This window comes from Theobroma cacao, chromosome 2, assembly GCF_053813885.1.
Source record: "Theobroma cacao isolate CCN51 chromosome 2, ASM5381388v1, whole genome shotgun sequence".
In the NCBI taxonomy this organism is placed as follows: domain Eukaryota; kingdom Viridiplantae; phylum Streptophyta; class Magnoliopsida; order Malvales; family Malvaceae; genus Theobroma; species Theobroma cacao.
This window is the reverse complement of record NC_142640.1, coordinates 33,846,257-33,863,949: the sequence shown is the minus strand read 5'-3', so window position 1 is coordinate 33,863,949 and position 17,693 is coordinate 33,846,257. Positions and strand designations below refer to the sequence as shown.

Here is a 17,693-nt window from a genome sequence, read left to right as displayed (position 1 = left end):
ACTTTTAAATTAATGTAATTTTTGTAGACAAGCACTACGGCAAACTAGCAAAGATAATTTAATTAGCAATGGAAGTAGATTTACTTCTAAGTTGTGTTGATTTTCTAGAGCTGTAATTGGAATTTGATGGGGGAAATTCTAAAGGTGTCGATCTTGATCAATGGCAAAGCTCAAGTCCTCTCTGCTAGTTCGAGTCTTATGAATAAGTGACAACTATAGAAGCAATAACATTGGAGAGCGCGTGCATAGTGGCCTAGGCACGGACTGATTTCCTGCTTGGAGACTGTTGAGCTCGGAATGGCCTTGGTTTCCATCTTGCTTGCTCTATATTCTCAGCCGTTCAATATTGTTACAAAATCTGTAAGCATGGCAACAAATCTGGCAACCTGATGAACTGGAAAGTATATGGATTTCTTTTTTCCTGGACACCATCATACAACTTACTACTTGAAGCATCCCAGAAACTTGAAAGTTCCACTACTCTGCCTCTTTGTACGAAATTATCTTCTCTTTTCCATTGAGAACATTAAACAAGCAACCTACCATCTACCTTGCAGGTAGCCCTATTGAACTCAGAGAGGGGATCATCGGATACAGACCAAACTGCAAATTGCACTAATTAACCCAAGCATCAACCTATATATATATATATATATGTAGATATATATACTGCAGGCTTCCCAATATTGGAGGGGTTTCGAGAAGGCCACGCAATCGCTGATAGTGCAATTCTACTTTGACACTTTTTAAGTGATAATGCTCGTTTTACATTATTATTCAGTGGGATTACATATACATTTAATGCACAATGTAGTAAGATTCATAACAATCGCCTGGCCTAGTAATAAGGTTGCTATCAAAAGAATTACAATTGTGGGGCAAAGAATGAGGCAAATAAAGAAAAAGTTACGCCACTTTAACTCCACTTGGGCGTTTTCCTTCCATGGCATCCTTTTTATTGCGGCAATCAGCACAAAGGAAGGGCCCTTGCCAGGGCTTTGTGCTGGTGGAGAATATGGAACCAGCATGAACTGAGATGCCCTCACTTGGAGCAAGGTCAACTTGGCATACAGCACATGTGAAAAGACCAGATGTCGTTTGCCCTGCAGAGTCATCGTTTCCTAGTCTGCATGACAAGAAGAAACTAATAAGATGAGAACAGATAATACTGTAAGAAACTACCACTCAATAAACTAAGCAACAAATGATAGATATGGCACAAATTGAAGAACAATTATGATTCATATTAAAGCTTTGTGATAGGTAACAACTCAGGTTTAGCCTGGCATTGTTATCCTCTTTAAGAGGATTGAGATCTAAGGTTCGAATCTCCACACTCCCTTGTTTCTCACAATGAACCTAAAAAAGCTTGGTTATAGGTAGCAAGAAAGAAAATGAATTGAAAAAATAGAGCATTGATGTCAGTGAAAGTTTTACTAGAAAGTTTAAGGCTAGACATGAATATCGAAATTCAAGATGAACGAACTTTTTCAGAGCCAATTCACCCCTTCAACCCCCCTCTCTTCTTGCCCCTTTTTCTGTCTGGCTGTATGGAGTCAACCAAAGATGTCCCTCAAGCCCATTTCAAACCAAGGCCTTGGGCATATCTAAGAAATTTTAACCTATTCAAACTGAAAATCTTATGGCTAAAATGTTGCATGATCAAAAAGGTTAATCAATATTTTAGCTCAAAAGAAAGCAATAGATGCTTCAATTCAGTATCAAGAACAACAGAATAATGTAAATGGTTGTATTTAAGTGGCAATGGCGACTATATATAAATATATGTTTTATTGTAGGATATCATACAACTTTAGCTCTAACAGTAGAATATCAAAAACGAAAGCAGAAAGAGCATGGGGAGGGTAAGATAACTACAAGTAGAACTTGAACTAGCGAAAGAAGTCTAGTCCTAACCTTTCAGCAAGCATTGCTGAGCCTTCTTCAAACAGTTCTTCCACTATACCAACAGCTGAAAGCTTCTTTGATAGTTTATTCGCAGAATCACGAGACCTCTTCCTGAATAATAATGCTCTCAGTTTATTCTGCTTTTTGGGAGGGGGCAAAGGCTGTATGGAATTGTCAGGAGGAATTATGTCAACGACAATGCAAGTTGTGTCATCCTTTAAACCTCGTGTCCTTAATGCTTCCTGCACAAGGATCAAAACATGCCCTTAAGAAAAGAGGAAAAAGACAGGCTTATAACAAGGGTTAAAAAGGCGAAATTGCATGGCAATGAATTTAATCACCTTAACAACTTGTCTAGCAGCAAGTTCAGCTGGCAATCCTCGGCAAGATTTTGCAGCCATTTCTGATGATAGGGCATCCCAAATGCCATCGGAAGCAATTATAAGCCTCCCACCAGCATTTGACAGCTTTTACACACAATACGAAGCGTTAGCATTTTTAAACTTCAACATGTATATATAGGCTTCAATGTCATAAGAGAAAGTAGATAATTCAACAAGTAAAGAGCACAAGTTCCACAATTATTACCTTCACTTGCTTTACATATGGTATGGGAACTATAAACTCTCCAACATCCATGTCTCCTATTGACCTAGACAGGCATAAACCTCCTGGCCAACAACGGAGAGGACCAATCTGTAGCAATCAAGAAAAAGAAGTTACACAAAATCTAAGTGCCAAAAAAATTCACTATCATGCCCACTAAGTGACTCCAATACGTGTTACTAGGGGAGAAAAACAAAGTTAAAGCTCTGAAAGCACCTACCTCAGCACCACCAACAATGCTGAGCCTCCCAACTTCACCCCCGCTAGCGGTCACACGTTCCCTCCTGCAATCACAATAATACACCACCAATTAAGAATTCAGTTCAGGAAAATGGAAGAAAGGAGCTTTTCAAGATAGAGACATACTCTTCCACATTCTCTTCAAGTCTGTGATCAACAGTTAAGGTGGAGACTGCACCACCCTGAGTATCTAAAATACAACGAGAATCCCCAACAGAAGCAACAGTCACTGTCCATGCATCAACTATTACAAATGTGGCAGTAGTACCCGATGTTTCCCCTGGAGAGAATTCAACAATGACAGAGAGCATTACTGTTAGTTAAATGTACAATAGATATAGTAGGATATGTCCAATTCCCCAAAAAAAACAAAAAAAAAAAAAAACAAAGCAAAGGCTGAAGAAGGCTAAATTCCAAACCTCTACTCTGAAACTCCTTGTCTGTCTTTACAAATCCAGCAACTAATGCCCGAGGTAAAGCCTGAAGCCACTCTTCCCGCCCAAGGCCACGGGGAACAGCACTCAATACATGACTCAAAAGGTGCTCCCTTGTAAAAATTGCTGCAGCATTACCATTGTGCCCATCAAAGATCTGAAAGCAGAAGAAAATAGTCATTATCACAAAGAATAGTGAAGATATTAATGAAGAAACCGTCCAACCACTAAACATAACGCTTGAATTTTGCAGAGATTTACTACTATTCATTAGAGAATCTATAATGCTCCTCTTGTTTGTAAGCTCTAGACATATCATACTTGAATTTGACCATTAAAAAAAAATGCTCAAGCATGAATACTTCTACCAATGGCTAAGCTAATCAATCTTGCAAATTGTAATGACTAATTGAAATTCATACTATAAAACTTTTGACAGATTCAAAGCGTCCTTAAGAACAATATAAAACATTGGGCACTAAAATTAACAACCAAAGCACCAAGGAAGAAATGCCAGTCCTTTTGGCAAGGCATTCATGAGATGGAGAAATACAGAATAGAAACTGTACGAGAAATAGCAAAGATTACCGCAAAAACAGAGAAGGTTGATGAAGGATTCCCAGGTACTCGCTGACAATCGGTTTTAATCAAGAAATAATCTTCTCCTTTCCTAGACTGAGCCGCATGCCCATATCTCACAGTCGGCTTCTCCATCTTCTCGTTCTTCATCTCTCTGCTGATCAAAGCAGCAAGAGGCACAAGATCATGACGATGACGCCTCCCTTCTCCAGAGGCCATATCTACCAAAGCAAGGTCTTCACCTTTGGCCCAAGACCTCTAACTTAACAAATCCTTCGCCTCAAAATCAAACTATTTCCCAACATCCTCAATAACCCATTTCCACGTTGAGTCTACCTCAATCAAAAGGTGAATTCCTTCAAATGAACAAGATCTCCCACAAATCTGAACAAGCCTTCTTCCAATTTACTAAAACTGAAGTATTTTGCAAAAGCAACTCCAAAGTTTCCACCTTAATCTGCAGTCGTCCAATGAACTACCTTCCCAACAGATCACAAACCCACCATCCAAAAAGTATTATGAATTCACTTTACTATTTTTCAGAAGCAACTCTAAAGTTTCCACCTTGATCTGCAGCTGCATTGAAGAACACATGCCATTATTAAGCAACAACAAAAAACAGAAAAATGTTAAGTCAAAGATCCAGAAAAGCGACAACACAACATCCAAACTGCAAATTAAGCTGAAAAACAAAATTAATTTTGTAAATGCAAAACTGAACAATGTTGCTAGAAAAGATATGAAGGGTCTAAAAATAGAAACCTTTTCACACATTTCATTACTAAGATATGATCCCAATTCTAGAAAACGAGAGAGCTAAGTTGCCAGCACTAAACAGTAATCTAGAAAGACTCCAGCAGACATGAAAGTGAAGGATAGCGAAGTTACCAGCAAAGAATGTTTGGTTTTGCGTTTCGTACAAAGCCAAATGCAGATCTGGTCTATTTCACAGTAAGCAAACTAAAAACAAAGAAGAGAAAAGAAATGTAACACGGAAAGGCAACGCGTTTTGTGATGACAAGACATGAACTGTAAATCCCATTAATCTAAAAGCCAAACTCCCATCAACCAGTTGCAGTTACCAGAGAGAGAGAGAAAGGTATCAGTATTATTAATATACAATAAAACCTGAATAAACTTTAAATCTTTAGAGAAAGGATAGCACCCACCCCAGCCCCAGGTCAGCTTCACAAATATTTTCCTTCCACCAAACACCCAGACAAAGTTTTTGTGTTTTAAAAACAAAAAAAATGACAGCTTTATTTCACAAAGGAAGCACAGAAAGTGGGTTTTGCTGACTATAAAGCAATGAGTCGACAAAGCCCCATTATTTCTGTTTAGAGTCGGTTTCAACTTTCGACAAGCAAATCAGCTGTTTTTCTCTGTCAAAAAAGCCAAGCCTTTTTCCGGTTTCACAGTGACAAGTTTTCAACCATGTAAAAATGCTATATAACCGAAAGAATCTTTGTAAAGGACTGCCTTCTGTTTGTCCTCTGTTAGGACTCCTGCTAGATCTAGAGAGAGAGGACTTCCTAATCCTATTATGGAATCCATTCAATCCGTTAGTTATCTAAAACGATACTCCAACCAACAAAACATATCGATTTAATTGTTGTAACCAGGAACTGGAGTATATACATCATATTGGATAAAAGAGTAATTTAAGGTGAACCTAGTTGAGTGAAATTGAGGGCATACTCGTGTGAGAGAAAGGCGAGGGTGATGGCACGCGCGGGAGGAAGGAGTACAGCTTTGCATGTGTTTCTGTGATGGCAATGATGTTAACATGTGTTGGCTGAGTTTTGGGCATTACATAGGGAAGGGAAACAGTGATTTCTTGTGGTGACTTTATTTTATTGGCGTTAGCATTTCGGGAAGTGGGTCCCTTCCATTAATCAGTCCACCAAGGACTTCAATCATATTCCTGTAATTGGAATTCAAGTTTAAAAGATTTTGATCAAATCTTGGATCAATGAATTAAGTGATTGTGATGCAAAGTCTAAGAATACAATTTTTATTTTATAAAAAAATATTATTATTTTAAATATTTTAAATATTTTTTATTTTTTATTTAGTTCAATTATATTTTTATATTTTTATTTTAAATTAAATAAATTTTTGCAATTAATTGTTGATTAACTATTATTAGTCAAATGTCACTTATCATTTTATATTATGTGGCATTAACGTGACATATTAATATAACATAATAAATAATGACGTGCTATGATAATATAGTCACATGGCATTTTGCACTTTTTGTATCAACACCATGTTAGTCTTACGCGATCATAAAATGACAAGTGACATTTTTAATTAATAATAATTAATTAATTATTAATTATAAATAACTATTTGACTTAAAATAAAAGTATAGAAATTTAATTGAATATAATCAAAGAATAAAAATTTACTTGAGTTTTCTTGAATAATTTAGGGATTTTTTCAAATTTTATGCAAAAAAAAAATCACAACTTCAACTACTATCTTCAAGATTGAAACTGATGTCAATTAATTAATTTATGGTCACTACGATCAACAGTCAATCTTGATTAGTGCATAGTCTACATGATATGTTTTTTTCTCAAACTTTCAAATTATTGTAAATGACTTTTGTTAATTTAGTTTTATGGGTTCTTGAGATCATTTTATATCTTATATGAACCTTTCTTAAATTCATTTATGATGATTTGGTTATAAGTTAGCAAAGCAAATTTGGTTAATTTTGTATAGCATGTTTGATATGGGGAATAGCTATGTGTTATTTCTTCTCTTATTTGGCTGGCAAAAGACTTAAGGAATAGCTATTCTCTTCTTATAGCTAATCTCCAAAATCCTCCAAAAACAAGGCTTAACTAATCCTACCCCCCCTTCCCTTAATGGTATTTGCTATTCTACGATTGGGAGAATAACCTTTAAAATTGATAAGATTAAAATACCTTTTATTAAAAATTTTAAAAACTATTAATTTTTAATATTTTGATCATAATAATATTTAAATTATAAATAAAATATTAATATTTTTAAAATATTAATGTTTAACTTATTAATTTATTAAATTTTTATTTAAATTATAAATTTAAAAATGAAAATAAAAATAAATAAAAAATAAAAAAATTATACAAATATTTTAATAATAAATTTTTAATTTTTTAAATTTTTAAATTTTTAAATTTTCAAAATTTAATGAAAATAAAAATTAAATGATTAAAAAAGAAAAAAATTTACTTATTTTTGTCATTTGGTATAAATTTTACTAAAGTACTTAGAGGTTTGACCCGACCAAACTAGGGATAATATTTTATTAATAAATATTTATTTTTATTTAATTTTAATTCTAAAATACATTTTAAAATATAAAAACATTTTTAATATTTTAATAACATATATAATTTAAATGAGCGAGCTCACCTCAGCTCGAGTTAACCTAGAGATGTCAATTGAGCCCAACCCATAGATAACTCTAATTATAGATAATTAAAAATATTTTATTAGAATTTATTACCAATATAGAATTGCAAAATAGAAAGACATTGAGCAAAAACTACATTCTATTATCAAATCTCATACAAAAAATTTCAAATAAAAATAATTCAATTGCTTTCTTTTCAAATATTTTATTTTTAAATCATTAATATATAGAATTATTCATAAAGATTTTTATTTCAGACCAAATGATGGTACAACAGTATATTGTTTCTTCATAGTATTCATGACACATAAATTTAGGATGCATTGTTGACATTTAGTACGCTGAAACTAATTTTAAGTACTCAACATTTAATACTTATTTATTCAAAAAAATTTAATATTTGAATTTATTATGCAAAAACTTAATTTTACACACACACAAAAATATGTATATATATATATATATACACATAATATATATATATATATATATATATATATATATATATATACAATAACTTAACATAAGTAAATTTAGAAAATTTTGTATCTTAAGTTTTGGATTGCATAGATTCTTTAAGTATTTTCAATTATTTAATAAAATTTGATTTTTTTTTTAATTTTCAATTGGTTACTTTGTTCAATTAATCATATTTAGATTAAAAGTGAAGGTAGAAATGGAAAACATTTTCCGGTAAGAAGCCTCATATATATATATGTACCCGAGTATTTGGTTTATTGATTAGTGCATGATCTTCTTGTCTAAAAAGTAGAGTTCAAATCTCCACTCCCCTAATTATAATATATATATATATATATATATATATATATATATATTCTTTTACTTACAAATGATGCAAAAGGTGGAACTAGCCAATATTTGTTGGAAGACCAAAGACAAAGGAATAAATGTTAAAAATTTTAAAAACTAATATGTTGAACTTAACCAATAATTAAAAGATTGATAATATAAAATAATTTTATATAATATGTAAATCAGAAAAAGAAAGACTTACAATAATTTTTTAAGAAAGTTGTTTTCGACCATATTTCTTGAATTCAAATTCATCATTTATTAATTATGTACTGAAAAACATTTATTTCTTTAATATTGAGTATTGGATATTTTGATTCACATTGTTCTTATTGATGAGTTGAAACATTGAGACATGATGGCTCAAGTGTAAGAGAATTATTTGGACGATTTGCATATTTTCTTTTTAAAAATTTATCAATTATTTTCAACTTACTCATATTTTAATTACACTTGAAAGAAAGATTAATACAATCAACCTCCAATATTCTTATTTTATTTCTATTTAAACTTATAATATTAAATATAAAACTATAATACATAAAATATAAATAGTTAAATACGATATATAAGATTAATAATTTCCTCTATATAATCAAGATTGTTTAAAGATTATATATTCAAACTAATATCCTTTCAATTAAATATAAATATAAAGCATATAGAAAAGATATATTCAAGATAATTTCCTCTTACATAATCAGGATTAATAAAAAAAATACATTAATGAAATTTTAAATAATAGTGCAACATTACAACTTACATTTGAGAACTACATAATAATTTATTAATTTTTAAAAATTAAAATTATAAAAAATAAAATCCACATAGTAAGAAAAAGAAGAACATTACAAATAAAAGATAGAGCCCATATATGATATAACAAAAAAAAAAGAAAAAAATATAGTTAATGATTTGTAAAATTTTGGAGAAAAAATCAATAGAAACTTAAAACATATAAACAAATAGCATAAATAAATATAAATAAAAATAGTAATATAAATTGAAAAAAAAAACAAAGAATAGTTTTAAGTTGAGTGAGATATGTGGGATCGTTTCTTATTATTCTTTATTTGTATTTATTATTCAATAAAAAATTATTTTGGGAGGCCATGAAAAGATTATATTAAAAATTTTATAAATTTTATTTGGTATAAAAAATTTTAAAAAATTTCCCAAAGCTAAAGGAGGCTTCGCCTGAATGATGTATTCTTTTATTGATTTTCATTTTAAAAAATTACATCTAAATTTAATTATTTTGATGGATTTTTGTTAATAATTTAACTTAGAATGGTTAAGTATTACTCCTTTCATCATTTTTTAATTTTCATGGAGATCTTTAAACAAAAAGTTTACTTGCAATTTATAGTTAAATTTTAAATTGTTTTATAAAACTAATATTTCATGATTGGTAATTACAAAAAATAAAATAATGAAAAATCAATTTAAAATATAAAAAAATAATAATATTAAATGTTAAAAAAGAGGAAATTGGAATATCTAAAAAGAATAAAAACCAAAAAAAAAAAAAACAGACACAGACAGAGGAAGTATACTTAGACATTAACATATTGTGTGCAACACGTGGTTAACTAATAACGTTTGGTCTATGCATGGAATATGGTAATATTTGTGCCAAATTGGCAGAGTGTCTGAACATAAAATCATATCCACATATTTGGACACAACCCGAATAAATGCAAATCAAATTGTTTTGGCCATTAATTTATGCCAAAAATGACACCACAGCTAACAACTCTCGAGCCAAGTAAAGTAGCATGTGCAGTAAGTAGGGTAGGGTTGTGAGAGCCTGCAAAAGGCTCGACATTTCCCATTTCTCTAAAAGTTCTATTACCTTAGCCTAATTATGCAGATACTAGTTCGTAATAATTGAAGTTCAATTAATTGTATGTGGAGGAAGAATAAGAATACAATTTCAAACGCCTGGTTAAATTATTTATTTATAACCATTTTAATTGTCTTATCCAATTCACTACAGTTGCTGAACGTGCTCGTCTTTTTCCAGAGGACAACTGGTGTGGGCACCTTTGGAGTATGGTGGCCTGCTTCCAAAGCTGCACCGTCTGCCAAGCCAAAAGCAAAAGTTTAGCAGTCACCAGAGAGATGCAATGGAGATAACGTGGGCAGTGGGCACTGAAAGGATGAGTGCACTCACACATAACTAAACAAAGTTCTGTGGAAATAACAGGATTTTGCTTCATTTAGTGGAAGTAATTGACAAGTGACAGACAGTATTGAGTATTGAGATTGCCTGTCGATTCGTTTCTATGGTACATGGCTGGCTGCTGTCATCATAGATAACAGTTAAATTGAGATTAAATTGGCAGGTAGCATTTGGTAATTTTGGAGATGTGTGAATTGAAGAATGAAGAATGGGAAGAATTGTAGAGTGGTTGGGGTATTATTCATCCGCTGAAAATTACTTGACACATGACATAAATCCAAATAAAAAACAGCTAGGCTGCTCTACTTTGTGTTGTTCAATCATAAACCAAGGTTGCAAACTCCCATCAGCCTAACATGTGTGCCTTATCTCTCATACATCATCAGTTCCCTTGATGCAAACCCCCCCATGTCCCCCTTCCCCTCTGCTAGAAAACAAGGATAAATACCCAATTAATCACTATATTTATGATGAATTTTGTCCCAATTCTTTATTTTAGTTGATTTTTGTTGGACAAATTTAACTTAGTTTTGAAAAGTCTGAAAACTATGACACAGAATTTCATTTATAGACGATTTAGTTTACTGGTATTGTATTTTAGATTGATATATATTTAAAAGTTAATGATGCATAATTTATCAATTGAACATTTCAATATAGTTCAGGTATTAGTTATTCTTTTCAAAACAACAAGTTTTTCCATGGCCACTATAAGTTGTAATTCCAATATTTTAGAGTTCCACGTTCTTTTTTTTCTCCTAAAAACAAATTAATCACATTACATACACATATGATAACTGATATTTGTACCAAAAAAAACCATGCAAATAAATTCATCTAGTATGATATGGAAGAGTAGTGTATGTACATATGCTATACAGAAGAAAATTCGTTAGAAGAAGAATGAGAAGAATGAGAAGAATAGATGTCAAATTCAACACAAGTTATACAACTATAAGAATCCTCTGGCATCTCACCTCTTGGCATATAGAAAAACAGAAGCATAGATCCCAAGTAGAATTTAATAAAATAGCTCATCAACAACCTCCCACCAAACTGAGAATCCTGAGAGAATTTCAAGCACTGAATAGTGATGGAGTAGTTTCATTGGATCAATCGTCATGATTTGTAATCCCTTCGATGCTTATAACACAAGGGACACTTTTTCCTTTTGGTTGAGCTCAAGGAAAATCTATTGGCAAGTATTTAATACAGGCTGGATGAATGGGCCATCGCATCCCTGCATGCCTGGCATATGTGTTCCACAATTTCAAAAGTCTAGGATAATAAACCAGTTAACACTGTTGACCAGCCTGGAGGCCCTGCCCTGGACCCTCCAATCAAGCAAGCTTAACCCATAAAACATTCCCCAAGAACTTGTCAGGCTGTTGTTGCCTGGTGCTGGGTGCCACAGCTATCATGATATCGAGGGATTCGCAACTCTTGCCCAAACTATTTATGAGAAACAATGCTGTCATTTCATTTTTTCAGCTTGGTGGGGTTGAGGAGTACTATATGGAGGACAACATAACTTATCGTGACTCCTCAGTCTCACCGAAAGAAAAAAAAAAAGGGTATGATTACAAAAAATTTAACTGGAAAAATACACACTTTCTTTTTTCTGGCTCCCACTTTACTCAATAAGAACCTGACTTACATATATATCCAGTGATTGATCCAGACTCTTAAGTTAACTTACTATTACATATTCTTTGAGTAAATTGTATCCGTAATCTTTAAAACAATTTGAGTTCACATATAATTTGATTTTAACAATTTAATAAATAAATTGTTGGTTACTATATTTCAATCAATATTCAGTTATAACGAAATGGTCCTTCAATCAAATTTATAATGAAACGAACTTTCAATTCATAGTTTGCTATATCTTGTATTACGTGTCTCTTGATGTGTACGAAAGTGAGTTATGTGAAAATTTTTGTTCACTTTTGAGTCTTTTGTGTTTTTCTTTTCTTTTTTCTTTTTTATTCTATAAAGAGGTAGAAAGTTAGACTATTAAGCCTGACTTTATAAAATACTTGTCATGACATGCATGTGATGTATAGCATGTTTGTATGCTAGGAAAGCCCCAAAAATCGTTAAAAGCCGGTAGTGTATTTAATAGTATAACTAAGTTGAACTAAGCTTCGAATTAGATCAAATAGAGAATTTAAGGTGAAAGAATGACTTAAAATTGTGATTCGGAGTTCGAGGATCGAATTGGAGTCAAATTAGAAATTTTGCTATCTAGGGGTAAAATGGTAATGTTGCCACTTGAGGACAAAATGAGAATTTTTTTGAAAGATTTTGATCATATTTGACTTATTGGAGTATAATTTGAGATTGAGAAGAGAAAAATTATAATCCCGGTATTTTTCGAAGTATAGGGGTAAAATGATAATTTTACCACCCCATGAGCAAAATCATAATTTTTCACCACCAGGACACTTGTCTAGTACATGGATTTTATCCAATATTATCATGGATATTTGAAGGAAAGTTACATGGAGGAGAGAGAAAGCTTAATAGTTAAGAAATTAAAAATGGGCCAATGACATGATGCCACGTGTCATGTCTTTATTAATTTATTATTTTTCCTTCTTAAAAGGCACAAAAACCAGCCCATCTTCCACCCCATGGTCGGCCAAACCAGCAAGAAGAGAGAGAAAACAAAAACCAAACCCTAGAGAGAGAAAATCAAAGAAAAAGTGTGAATTTTCAAGGAAATTAAGTGAAAAAGGTAAGATTTTTTCTATTAAGCTTGAGTTTTCTTATTCCCAAGCATTTCTCCTTATTTTTCATGATTAAATTGCATGTTTTCATGGCTGGTCATATGGGTCTAGAGAGAGAAAATTGTTGGATTGATTTGATTTTGATATATGTTGGTGTTTAGTGTTAGTTTAGCATGTTAGTAAACAAAATATGTAGAAAAACATTCATTTTTCCCATTACCTAGCCTTAGCTGAATTTTCAAGTAAATGGTGAGGAAAAATGGGATGTTATTTTAGGTTATTTGATTATGAAATCATGGTTTTTGATATGAAAATTAATGAATTATGGAAAGAAAATCAAGTAGGAAAAATTGTGACAATGATGCACCATTTTGGCCAAATTTTTCCAAGAAGGAATATGAATGTGGCTTTGCTGATTTTTGGGTTATTTGGCTGGACATTGGTGATTTGAAGCATTAGAAAAAGAAATGGGATCAATTGGAGCTAAATTGGATGTGTATTTCAATTTATCGGGTAAAAGATCGAAATAGGTCAATACGATGTTTAGGCAAAATTTAGACCTTTTGCATTCCATATCATGCATTAGTAGTCTAAATTAGTTTAGTTTTAATTTAGTACCAATGTGGTGAATTTCTCGATTTTGTATTGTGTCAAGGTGGTGAGTCCTCCGATAAAGGCAAGGAAATTGCATTTGAGGACCAGTAGTTTGAGTATTTCGAAAATCCCCACTCTAGACATTGTGAGTAACCTTATCGTCATTTTAATTATCTAAAGTATGTTTTAACTCGGTTTTTGTGAAATTTTATGAAAATGAGTTAAATGGCTAATTTTAGGTTTTGCAAACAAAAATGTGTTTAAATGAAAAGACTTTATAAATTGTCTTGAAACGAAATAACGATTTGGAAAATAGAGTAATTGGAGACCACTTGTAAAGCCCAACCTTCTAAAATACTTGTCATGACATATATGTGATGATAGCATGATTGCATGCTAGGAGAGTCCCGATAATTTACAAAAATAGGTATTGTACCTAAAGGTACAACAAAGTTGATTTAAGCTTCGAACTAGATCAAATAGAGAATTTGAGATGAAATTAAGGATATTAAAGTACCAGAATGGTTTAATATGGTGATTTGGAGTTCGAGGATCAATTTGGAGTCAAACCGAAATTTTCACTATCCAAAGGCAAAATGATCATTTGCCACCTGGGGACAAAATGAGAATTTTTAGAAAAGATTTTTTGGCCCCATTTGACTTATTAGAGTATGATTTGAGTATTGGAGTATGATTTGAGGTTAAGAAGTAAAAAAAATTGTAATTCCGGTATTTTTCAAAGCATAGGGGTAAAATGGTAATTTTACCACCCTAGTGGCAAAATTGTAATTTTACACCACCATGACATTTGTCAAGCTCCAGAATTCTACCTATTATTATTTTATGCTATGGATAAATAATAGAACATTTGTGGTGGTGAGAAAAGGCTTAAAAATTAAGTTAAAACAAGTGGACTAATAAAAAGGTGACATGTGTCAAAAATTTAATATTTTTATATTGCCATTTAAAAACCAGCTCACACTCTTCCACTCAGCATTTCAAGGCCGACCAGCACCTACAGAAAAGAGAAGAAAAGAAAAGAAAAACATTAGGGAGGAAAAACTAAGGAAAAATTATTGAATTTTCAAGAAATTGGTGACTAAAGGTAAGATTTTTAATATTAAGCTTGAAATTCATCTTGCCCATGCATTCTTTTCCATTTTCCATGAATTAAATTCAAGTTTTCATGAGGGGCAATATGCTGGCCAAATTTAGAGAGAGAAAGTTGGTGATGAATTTAGTTGAATTTCAAAGTAATTTAGTGTTTTTAGGTGTTTAGTTACATTTAGTATGAAAATTAAGCAAGAAATCCACATGCCCATTATAGAACCTACCTTGGCTGAATTTTATGGGTGAGGATTGATGATGAATTTGGTTGTTTTTCATGCCATTTAGATGTATTTGGTGCTTAGGAATACCGAAAATCGAAAACGGGTATCGAAAAATTTTACCCGCGTTAGTTAGCAATTTGCACCATAATGAAGGATATTTTGGTAATTGCACTTAGAATAGATTTTTATTGAAGTGTGTGGAATTTTGGGGAGTACTGGAAGTGCAATAAATTAATTGGAATCGAATTGGACGTTTAGACCGATTAAATAGTGTATAGTGCACGATAGGCTGAACACCTCCCATTTCATTGCATGCATTCATATAGAACATAGAATAGTTTTGTGACAATTTAGCATAAGTATATTTAATTTCCTGTTACACATTATGTATAGGTGGTGAGCCCTCGGATAAGGGTAAAGGTATTGCACCCGAGGATCAAGAATAAGAGTGTTGTAAATTCCCGTCAAAGTGAGTAACCATTGTTCATCTTATCTATCTAAAGTATTTTTACAATCGTTTTATGATTTTAAGAATATTGAACCTAAATGAATTTTATGTTCTATGACTAGTAATCGATTTAAGGAATAAGGTTTATGAATTATTTTACAATTCAATAATATTTTTGAAAATGAGAGTATGTGGAGACCAACCTTTGATGTTGCCTATATATTTAAGTTTACGTACCAATGTTTGGAATTGATGATTTATGAACTGATACGTGATGACATGTGGCTGGGTTTTTGAGTTGTGAAATATATAAACTGTTGTTTTCCTTTGACAGGCTGGGTAGTATTATGTTAACCACGTTATGCTGTCAAAATTTTATTGATTGGTGGGTTATTTAATTAGCCACTGCAGTAAGCGGGTTTTCGTGGACCAGCCTATTAGAGGGGCACGGTAAACCCTGTTATATTTACCTTAGTATGAGAGGCGCAGAGGATATCTCCTAAGGTACGATAGAGTTCACTTCATGTTGAACCACCACTTGAGGATGAACTCTGCCAACACCAAGGGATGGCTAAATTATGTTTTTATGAGTAGTTGTTAACTTAATAACCTTGGCAGACCTTGTTGAATGCCTCGGCCAAGGTATCACCGAGTATGATTTTGGGCACGAGCCAAGTTTTTGAGAAAATTATAAGTCGAGATGTGTATTATAATGAAATGTGTTGTTTTATATATATGATTTGAAACAAGTACAAAATGTTGTGGATTATGGTATGATGAAAAGTTAACTATTTCCATTTACTCGGGTTTAGATGTTAATGACAGACTTTGTTTACTCACTGAGTTTATGAAAACTCACCCTTTCTTTTTTTAACCATTTCAGGTTCAGGATAATCTGTAGGTAGTCGATTTCATCAAGGATCTCTTTTGGACTTATTTCCTTGGAAATCGTAGGTCTACATTCTAGCACACTTTTGGTTATCTCGGGGTCCATATGCCACTGTAGGATAATTTTGAATACCTGGTTTACTGTATCACTATGTGTATGAATTTATTTTGTTCTCACACTACAAAAATTATTTATGCATAGTTCTATAAAAATTGTTTTATAAGAAAATGGAATATATTATCGAATATTTTTATTTAGTCTAATTAGCCAACTTTTCACTCCAAATGGATGATTTAGATTACAAAAATTTATTTTTAATCGGAAATGGATATCTTTCTTCCATACGTTGTATTTTTATCAAGTTTCGAAATTTTCAGGTAAAAATGACCAAAATACCCCTGTGTGGTCAAAATTTTATTTTGATTGTTTTCGATCTAAAATAGTTTATATTCTCTCAAAACTCGATATTTAGTAACTATTGCTCACAGGGGAAGTGGAAAACTGATGCAAGAGCCTTGCGAGGTTTCGGTTGACATACCGAGTAATGAATATTTACCGAGACTTCGAGGCGGTTGTCGTAAGCTCGAAGGGAGTGCCGAGTCGTGACACCACTGACATGTTGCAAATTTATGATTGGAAATTGATGGCTTATGTTATATTGTTATTGTGTTAGCATGACTGGTTGAGTTGTATTTTATGAATTGTATGAATTATTTTATTTTACCCTTGTAGGTTGGGTAGTATTATATTAGCCCTATCATGCTGTTAAAATTTTATTGTATGGTGGGTTTAGCTTGTTGCAGTAGGCGAGTTCTATGGACTAGCCTATTAGAGGGGCACAGAATCCAGATATATATATGTACCTCGATTAGAGAGGCGCGTAGGGTATCTCCTGAGGTATGGTTAGAGTTCACGTCACGCCAAACTACCTCATGACGATGAATTCTGCTAACGCCAAGGAATGGCTGTGTTTTTTTTTTTAAACTAAAAATATATTTACGTGTATACGAACTTTTTAATAGCCTTGGCGGACTCGGTTTGATGCCTCGGCCAAGGTATCCCCGAGAATGATTTTAGCAAGAGCCAAGCTTTTAAAATACTCATAAGCCATGTTGAATATTTAAATGAAATGAATATTTATGTTATGAAATACATATTGAGATGAAATATTTTAATTGTCTCATTTTACTCGGACTTTAGATCTTTTGAATGATGTTTGTTTACTCACTGGGTTTATAAAATCTCACCACTCTTTTTTCCCTCCATTTCAGGCTCAGATTAGACTGTAGATAGCTGATCTCATCGAGGACTACCGTTGGGTTTGCATTCTTCAAACTGTAGGTTATAGTCCTCTTTACTTTTGTTTATTCGGGGGCCTACTTATTATTGTAAATTAAATTAAATACTTTGGGTTACTGTATTACAGTATGTATGAATTTACTTAACTTTTATGCTACAAAAATTATTTATATATAACTCTAAAAATATTGTTTTATAATAAAATAGAATAGTTTACTTAATA

At 32.2% G+C, this 17,693-nt stretch overlaps 1 protein-coding gene and 1 long non-coding RNA gene across 3 annotated transcripts; both read right to left on the bottom strand.

Moving 5' to 3' along the window:
• Nucleotides 1-720: 720 nt before the first annotated feature.
• LOC18609180 (Protein phosphatase 2C family protein) lies at nt 721-5,364 on the bottom strand. Of its 2 annotated transcripts, none has more exons than XM_007044191.3 (9): nt 4,656-5,364; nt 3,777-4,343; nt 3,174-3,345; nt 2,881-3,034; nt 2,735-2,798; nt 2,497-2,604; nt 2,250-2,375; nt 1,918-2,150; nt 721-1,126 (listed from the first exon to the last, which is right to left on the bottom strand). In XM_007044191.3, exons 2-9 carry the CDS (start codon nt 3,984-3,986, stop codon nt 907-909), a joined length of 1,287 nt encoding a protein of 428 aa, XP_007044253.3. In that variant the 5' UTR covers nt 3,987-4,343; nt 4,656-5,364; the 3' UTR covers nt 721-906. The 2 variants fall into 2 exon arrangements, with proteins under 2 accessions (XP_007044253.3, XP_017971775.2); XM_018116286.2 differs by having other exon boundaries at nt 4,530-4,670.
• Nucleotides 5,365-9,686: 4,322 nt separating this feature from the next.
• Nucleotides 9,687-11,334, bottom strand: LOC108660976 (uncharacterized). Its single transcript, XR_001926811.2, has 2 exons — nt 11,155-11,334; nt 9,687-10,076 (listed from the first exon to the last, which is right to left on the bottom strand). It is a non-coding gene; the product is annotated as an uncharacterized LOC108660976 (long non-coding RNA).
• Between the last annotated feature and the right edge of the window lie 6,359 nt (nt 11,335-17,693).